At 36.8% G+C, this 8,841-nt stretch overlaps 1 protein-coding gene across 1 annotated transcript; it reads right to left on the bottom strand.

Annotated features, from left to right (window-relative positions):
* Positions 1-5,950: 5,950 nt before the first annotated feature.
* LOC115661381 (malate dehydrogenase 2, cytoplasmic-like) lies at positions 5,951-8,841 on the bottom strand. The gene is made up of 7 exons (XM_030583669.2): positions 8,768-8,841; positions 8,105-8,257; positions 7,847-8,016; positions 6,901-7,178; positions 6,671-6,806; positions 6,470-6,581; positions 5,951-6,209 (listed from the first exon to the last, which is right to left on the bottom strand). Exons 1-7 carry the CDS (start codon positions 8,811-8,813, stop codon positions 6,100-6,102), a joined length of 1,005 nt encoding a protein of 334 aa, XP_030439529.1. The 5' UTR covers positions 8,814-8,841; the 3' UTR covers positions 5,951-6,099.

Genomic DNA, 8,841 nt, shown 5'->3' with positions numbered 1-8,841 from the left:
CAATGTTTTTGGATGCAGGAACGGGTATTTGGATGTACGAGGAATGGCAAACGTGCTTTGATGGGCGACTCCTTGAAAACCTTGAATGTGATGGGTTTGGTCCTGCGGACCCGACCCGGGTTCAGACAATTATTTACCCAGACCAAGCACGTGATCAAAAAAATAAATTACAAAAGGATACAGTTACCGTTAGCAAGTGCATTCGAGACATTTATTATGTACATTTGATAATATATTCGACCTCCAAGGCTAACTGCACACATCGTGAGGAGAGTCGGTGCATTGAGAACCGCAAATTTTGCATATTGTCACCCAACCAAGTGTAGTGAAGGATCCGATCAAAAAAAAAAAAAAGTGTAGTGAAGGAGCAATAATTTCACGATCCCGACGCACATAACCCCAATTGATCTAAGCCATTGGATCAAGTAGGGCCTACATGATTGGGTGGTTCGCACTCGCATCGACCGGGCTCATGTGTATCCGGAGCAGCTAATGATATTTCGCAGCGGAGACCCTTGTCAACAAAGTGCCTAAAAACTCAACAAGAGAATGGATAAATGATCGAACCCAAGAATGAGAACAAACACATTTACAATCGATTGACAGTTTTGCCAACATCCTAGGCCGAAGAAAGTTGTTTCTTTTATTACTCAAACAGCCCAATGTTTTTTTAAAGGTTTGCAAGGCATTTCATGAGCCTTTAGATAGTCGGGCACTTTTGCATCCTTAAGTTATAAAAGAAGAAGAAGATGTTTTCTAGAGACCTTAGAATGATGCAAGAAAACCCTAGCACGTATATTGCATGACTAACAAGGGTATTAAGTCACTTAAAGAAGGCGACAACTTGTGCTGCACGAGATAATATGAGAAAAAGGGATAAATTACAAAAATACCTAATGCTCATTCAACGCCACACAAATACGTACTAAGCGTAAATTGCAAACCATTGATACGGTGCAATCGACCAATCATACTACTTCTATGTTGTGCATGGCCTGATCTGGCATAGCCTTTGTGTGCACCCATCTCCTAAGTTGAACAACGACGCCGGCCAAATCGAGGTCCCTAAAACAAAATTCAAGCGACGGAATATTAGTCAGTATTATGTACTATGTATAGGAGACTTCTTACCACGATAAAATATTGTATACAAGTATTTTACGAATGATGTGATGGACAAAATTAACGATACTTTGCAAAAAACCAACATAGGGAATTGGTGGCTTTTAACAAGACTCGACGTATGCCATACGTAATCTTGACAGATGGTTAATTGGGGTGTTAAGTAAGGCTTACTCGCGTGCCGTTCACATATGGTGTGGCAAGCCAAGCAAAATAAGGTGTAATTTAGTATCGTAAAAAATAACACATGCAGTAAGTTAATTGGAAAATGAATGCATCGCTTCAATTAGCCAATACATTTTCGTGATTGAGAGCTTTTATTTTTTTTTATATAGTTTTTGCAAAAGATCAACTAGCATTGCGAGAGCAAATATCCTATCTTACAAATTGAAGTAAAAGCTAAGATACCAAATATCCTATCTTACACATCCAACTGCTTTGGCTATATCGATGGACATTTTTCGAATCTTAATTATCCAATCTCAAGTTGGCTTCTTCTAGAATTCTTGAATTTGACGAGAGATGTTAGAGATAATTAGGATATGTTCCTGTTGATTCTCTATATCTCTCAAGATTATGCATATGATATGTTATCTTAGTCATATAATAAAGCCTATAAATAGGCTGGTATATATCAAATTTCTCTCTTCTTATTTTGATTTATCTCCATCTCCGTCAATGGACAAGAAACCCGTCCGCGTTCTCGTCACTGCAAGTATTGGGGAATGCTATCTGTTACTTTTTAATCTTGTGATCGTCTTGTTTTGATATATGGTTTTCGTGAGAGTTTCATCCTTTCATTGGAGGATTTTAGTAAACTGAACCTGTGTCGTGACCATTTACATGCGATGACTTGATTTGGTTCGCTTAGGTCGTACTTCTTGCATCGTGTTTTTGTATCGCGATCCTTCAGATTTTAAGGAAACTGAACCGAAAGCCGGTCACCGCTAGCCCAAGATAGGTCAGGTTTGATACTTCGTGCCTCAGGACTCTTGATGCCTGAGATGTTGCCTACTATATGGAACATCAACAATCTGTATCGAATTTCCCCTCCCTTTATAATATAAGTAAGGTCGAGTGCTCATTGCTTCGCCCAGAGAGATCGGTTTCCCGCGACATCCTTGGCATTCAAGTGGAACCCGAACTCGAGAGTAATCGTTGGAACTTTAGCTTCTGTGCTTTCTTTTTGGTTTGAAGTAAGATTTGATCCTAAGTTTAATGGGAGTTTTTAATGGAGGTTTTAGGTCCGTGCTAGAAATGGTTACCTAGTGGAATTAGTATTCCAATAGAATAAGCTGAGTGGCCTGTGGCCTATCGGAAAAATATGAAATTTGGTTAGGGAGGCATTATATTAGTTTCCTCTTCTTTTTTGCATTTTCTGATTTATTTTAGATGAGCTTTTTACTATTTTTTTAATTAAAAGATAAGCTGCCGGTTCTGCAATATGCCACCCCATTTGTTCCTTTAGCATTTGCAATTCGTTTATGTTTCTACTATCGGTCTTTTGGGATTTTTTCAAAAAACTATTTAGGCACCTAAAAAAAATTAAATTTCACTTAAAGTGCGTGGCTAGAGGCATTCTAAGTCATTCTGTGAAGTTTTAAAATTTTTGATTTTTTTATATTTTTTTTTCGGCACCTAAAAATATTTAAATTTCACTCAAAGTGGGTAGCCACAGATATTCTAAGTCATTCTGTGAAGTTTTGAAGTTTTTGATTTTTTGCTTTTTTTTCACCTCAAAAAATTAAAATTTCACTCAAAGTGGGTGGCCACAGGTATTCTAAACTATTATGTGAAGTTTTGAAATTTTTGAGTTTTTGAATTTTTTTGGGCACCTTAAAAAATTTAAATTTCACTCAAAGTGGGTGGCCATATGTATTCTAAACTATTCTGTGAAGTTTTGAAATTTTTGATTTTTTGATTTTTTTTGGGCACCTAAAAAAATTTAAATTTCACTAAAAGTGGGTGGCCACAGGTGTTTTAAGCCATTCTATGAAATTTTGAAATTTTTGATTTTTTTTAAAAAATTCAACAAATTTCCTATTTTCCCGAAATCTGAATTTTTTTTTTGGAAATTGTGATTAATTTTTCTAGAATTTTTCAAATTTTTTTGGATTTTTGGATTTCTTTTGAGATTTTTAGGAATTTTTTGGATTTTGTAATTATTTTTATTCCATTTCTAAAAAAATGGATTTTTGTTCCTGGAAATAGAATTTTGTGTTGTTTATCAAACGGGTTTTTGTTTCAGGAAATAGAAATTTTGTTATGTTATCAAACGGGTTTCTGTTCCAGAAATAAAATTAAAAATCAAAAAACCATTTAGGCACCTAAAAAAAATTAAATTTCACTCAAAGTGGATGGCTAGAGGCATTCTAAGTCATTCTGTGAAGTTTTAAAATTTTTGATTTTTATATATATATATATTTTTTTTTCGGCACCTAAAAATTAAATATTTTTAGGTATTATTGCCCACAGGTTGCATGTTCCAGGTCGTGATCTGAAAAATGTGATCGTATGGGGAAGTGACTCGTTAAGTCGTTATCTTGATGTCAACCATGCTACTGTCAATACCCCATTTGGTGAAAAACATGTGCGTGAACTCATTAAGGATGATGCTTGGTGAGAAAAATCGTCTTTGATTTGATTGTTTGACATAAGTATTCCCTCAACTGTGGCAACATTTGTTGGGAGGAAGACAAGTTGTGGGAGCATATCATGATAATCGATAGTACAGTTCACAATCATCATTTCCGAAATTTTTGTCCATACAAATACGGGGTTGTCCCCACCAGAATGCTATGCCATTGTTCCCTGGAATAGAACACTTTAGATTTGGAGGAGTTAGCGCGAAGTTGTTGGAACAAGAAGTAATGACCAAATTGTCTATTTGAAGCAGCGCTCGTATCCATTTTCATCCCTCTCTCTATATTGAAGAATCCACATTTCTTTGGTGGGTTGGGTTTAGCTAAATTGTCTATTAGAAGCAGTACCTGTCCGCGCTCCATCACCTTGATAAATGGGCTTGTAAATAATTGTCGAGCCACGACGAGGAGCATGGTTTCCGGTGGCGGTTTCTGACGAAATTCCGTGATCTTAAATTGGAAGCACTTTTTGAAACTGGTGGCATTACTCAAGCGGGTTCAATATTTCACCGCTCTCCAATTTCCCAAGGTTGAACCTCGTGAGAATTTGACGATTTGCCGTACTAGATTGGTAATTTGTCTTTACTCCAAGAGCTTCGAATTATTGATTGCCTAGGTTTAACATGTTTGCTGATGAGATGCGCTGCCTCGCCTCCCTAAAAAATATTGAGAATCATTTGGTCCCGCTTTGAAAGAGGCGCGCCAAATAGAAAGAGGAGCAGGTTGGAAAAAGATTGCGCACGTCTCATGCTTATCGTTTAAATAATTGTTTTGGGACCTATATATAATTCCAACTCGCGAATTGCTTGCATCTCTGCTTTTGTTTGGGAAGATGAAAAACCTTTATTATCTTTACAGTAGGCACTCAAAAACACTATCAATTATAACACTTTTGTTTGTAGGAAAAATAATTCATTTTACCTCATTTTATACATTTTTGTTAGTCAAATAATTATGTTAGATGTCAAGTATAATTACATCATTTCTATTAATATAAACAAACATACTATTCTTTTAGTGTTTCATTAGATAACACGAGGTAATAATAAAATTCAATTGTCACAAGTTTTAATTCTCTTAAAAATATTAAGATCGAAATAGGTATATTTTTTATATGCAAATTAAATATTTGGCATAGAGAATCATATTTATGATGATTTATGCTCAAACTAATCGAGACCAATTATGAATATCATTATACCCCCTAACACAAATTGCCAGCCTTACATGACAGGTTGGCTCAATTGGAGGAAAATGATGCATACAATTAAACCAGACAACATTCGAATTTGCCTTCAGTTTACTATGTTATCATTAGAGTTGATTAAGACAAGTCGCATTATAGTTTATTATACTTGTCTTTCAAGTGTATTTGTAGTTAAGTAGTATCCGGCACTTGCTTGCTGGCACTTTCAAACTTAGGTTGCGGTTCACAATTTAAAGTCCAACTGGATGACTATGCTTATTTATCATTATCAGTGATCTGTAGGGTCCTATATTCTTTGAAGAGGAGGTATCCGTACCACAAACATTCAAACAAATTTTAAAGTCTTTTAAATAAGATATTATCAATTAAATAAATCTTTAGCAAATTTGCATACTTTTTATCTCATCGTTCTTATTAAGTACAATGTAACCATCTATTTGCAAACAATGTTGGTCAACTTCTACATTGCAATGAATCCATTGTTATGTAAATGAGCTGTGGAAAACATGGATGTAAGAGATTGTTTTAGCAATTTATCAATTAATTAACTTCCATTTGATAGTCTATACCTTTTGGAATTTATGTTAGGTGGCGGTACAAGTAAAGAGAATTTCAGCATGAGGCACAAAGGGGTCGCCAATCCATTTATTTACAAATAGAGCCTGAAGACAAAAAAGTTTCTCATTGATTGCTGAAAAATCAAGTGAATTACTCAGGCTCTTTGCAGTTGTGTAAACCTTAATCTAAAATGGCTTCCAAATTCTCTTTTTTCCTAAATATATTCCCTGGTCCCAGGTTGAAAAGTATAAATGTCTGATCCATGAGCTCTGATTGTTCTCAGTGCAGTTCTTCCTAAACAAAGCGAATGTTGTTATTTTTTTTGTTATCAGTTTGTGCCTTGCAGTCTCCGGCCAATTTTAGCAGGAGCTTCGATCAAATTCACCATTATTTTTTGGAGGGTCTACTTTTTTCATAACAATTATACAAAAGGAATACTCATAATAAGCACATATAATAGGAAAAGTAGTGTTTCAATATCAACATTAGATAGTGAAATTAAACAAACGGAACGTAGAAAAGAGGGGAAGGGGACTGTGCATGGTGGTGGTGAGGGCATCAAGCACTATACTACCCATGAAGATAGCCTTCAACAGAGGCAACATTCAACAAGTGCTGTTTCATAAGTTCTTCCACTGTCGAATCGATCTTCTTCCTTGAGAACTCATCAAGCGGGAGACCTACATCAGGACCACAAACCAAGACGGTCATGACCAAAACCCAAATGACTAAGTAGGCCACTAACCAAAAGACGAAAACAATTTTTCAGAAACCAGTTTAATGAAAAGATTGGAGTGCCATACCATATTGCGATGCAAAAAGATGAAGTTCAAGATAAAAATCTCTGACTAACAGCAGTTTCTAGACAGAATTTGCTAGCAGAAAGTGCAAATAATGAAGATTGTAATTGGTTTTAATGGGGAAATAGAATTTTCTTTACCTTGCACGATGGTCCATTCTCCATTGCGACAAGTTACTGGGAAGGAAAAGATGAGGTCTCTAGGCACATTGTAAGAACCATCTGAAAACACCCCCATGGAAACCCACTTGCCCTAAGAAGAGAACAAGAGCTTAGAAAAACAGCCGAACTAATAAACTAGATGAGATCGAATAAAAAGGAAAAGAAAATAAGGACCGGTACCTCTGGTGTTCCAAGCACCCAATCACGGAAATGGTCGCAAGCAGCTTTGGCAATAGGAGATGCATTTATAATTGTCCCAGTTCCATTACTTATATCAACCCATTTTTTGAACTCAGCTATAAATTCTCCATTCAACCTTTCAGCAAATTAAGATTTTTACAAATTCAGCAAACTCAAACCATAATACCAACTAAATTTGTCAACAATCAACACAAAAACGGATTTCTCACCATGCATCATTGTTAATGAGTTCACGCACGGAATATTCACCGGACGATGTTTTAACAGTAGCATGGTTGACATCAAGATGTTGAGGTGACGAGTGATTTCCCCATACGATAACATTTTTCACATCCCTATTCGGAACATCCAATGTTGACGAAATCAGACCCAATGCACAATTATAATACAGTCTAGTGAGACACGTAATGTTTTTGGGAGGAATGGATGGTGCACATCTCTTCAAAGTCAATGCAATTGTATCTGCAGGATATGCAATGACCAAAACCTGTCGAAGAAAGAGAATATTTATTGTTTCAAACATCCCTTGATGAATATAACTTCTGTAGGCATTTAATAGAAGATCAACCTACGCACTTCATAAACTTATGATTAAGAACATACATTTTTTAGAATATCCTGCCATAATTTCCATGCTCAAAGAAAAAGACTAAAATATTATCGATCAACAGTCATCTCGAGATATTGCCATGCAGTGCTTGTTGTATCTACTTACCAATTAGTCAACCAACTTTTCATGTAGAGGAAATTAAAAGATTTCAAGAATAAAAGACATTTCAGCTATTTGCCTATTAACATGCAAAGTTGCATCCATTTACCAGTTCGGCAACCAAATTATCATGCAGAGGAAATTAAGAGATTTCAAAATGGAAAAGCATTTCACCTACACCTATTTGCAGATTAAGTAATCATAGAAATGGGAAGGAAAGCAAACTTAGTCTCAAGATCAAAAGCACATTTTAAAAGCTCTAACATTGAGCGGAAATAAACCTAGTCTCAAGATCAAATGGACATTTTTGAAACTCTAACATTGAGCGGAAGTCCCATCCTATTTAGAATTACACACATGCTAGAAGGTGAAAATTCTTGTAATTGACATCTCCATGTATCTAGGCCTCCGGTTCACATCCTTCCTTTAAAAAAAGAAAAACTTACCTTGCAATTGGCAGCTGCATAATTTCCTAAAGCAGTAGCCTGGAGCTTGTAATCACTAAAACTGTAAGTGTGGGATCTTAAGGTTCTGGTTTGACTTGGAACCTTTCCTATCAGGAAAGCAAATTCAACATTTCTGCATGCCTTCTCAGCGTCTGTTGTTGCAACAATACCTGATGTATCATCAAATACTACTATCAAGTCCAAGACAAAACAAAACCGTCAGCTTAATAGCAACAGAGAAAGAGAAGCTACACAAACCTTTAATGAGACGATAGCGCGTCATAATGAACTTCAGATCATCCAAATCCTCCACATCATCAGTCTCGCGATGAAGCAGGTGTACAATCATAGGCTGGTCAGGACCTAGCATTCCGCTACCGATATGTTGAACGAGATCAAATGCAACCAGCCCTGTATGGTCAAAAAAGGTCTCTCATAATTGTACATTCAAGTCTACTAGATACAATCGGATGCATCAAACTCTCCCACGGGTAATACACATCAGTGGTCGACAAGGAAATCAGAATATGCGTCAATCACAGTATGAACACATGAAAACGATAGGTCGCGAACAAATGGGATCACATAGGTTTTCTTTTAGTAAAAGCCAGGATCCGCCCCTACCAAAGTCCAATGTTACGCCGGAACCAAATCGGAAGCGCAAAAAGCCCTTCATAGATTCACCGACACTAGAAAGTATCACGGAACCTCGCGCGCCCGACCCCAAACCAAACAAAAAGCAAAAGGCAAGATCGCCGCATCAAGAGGATCACGATACTGTAAACGATCACGAGACCAGAACAGAACGGCTCGCCGCATCGAACGATCGACGACACGGGGTTCAGATTTCTGGATTCATCGGAGCAACACAAGAGATTACCGAAAAAAGGAAGGGAATGGCAGATGTGAATCCGACCGTACCTCCGGCATCAGTAACGAGAACTCGGGCTGGTTCCTGCTTCGCCATCGATGGATCGGAGATTTCGAAGAGGAGA

The sequence above is a fragment of the Syzygium oleosum genome, unplaced genomic scaffold (genome assembly GCF_021117445.2).
Source record: "Syzygium oleosum isolate NSW1041296 unplaced genomic scaffold, Sole_v2.1 Sole_v2.01, whole genome shotgun sequence".
Classification (NCBI taxonomy): Eukaryota; Viridiplantae; Streptophyta; class Magnoliopsida; order Myrtales; family Myrtaceae; genus Syzygium; species Syzygium oleosum.
The sequence above is the reverse complement of the archived record's forward strand: the minus strand, read 5'-3'. Positions and strand labels throughout refer to the sequence as shown.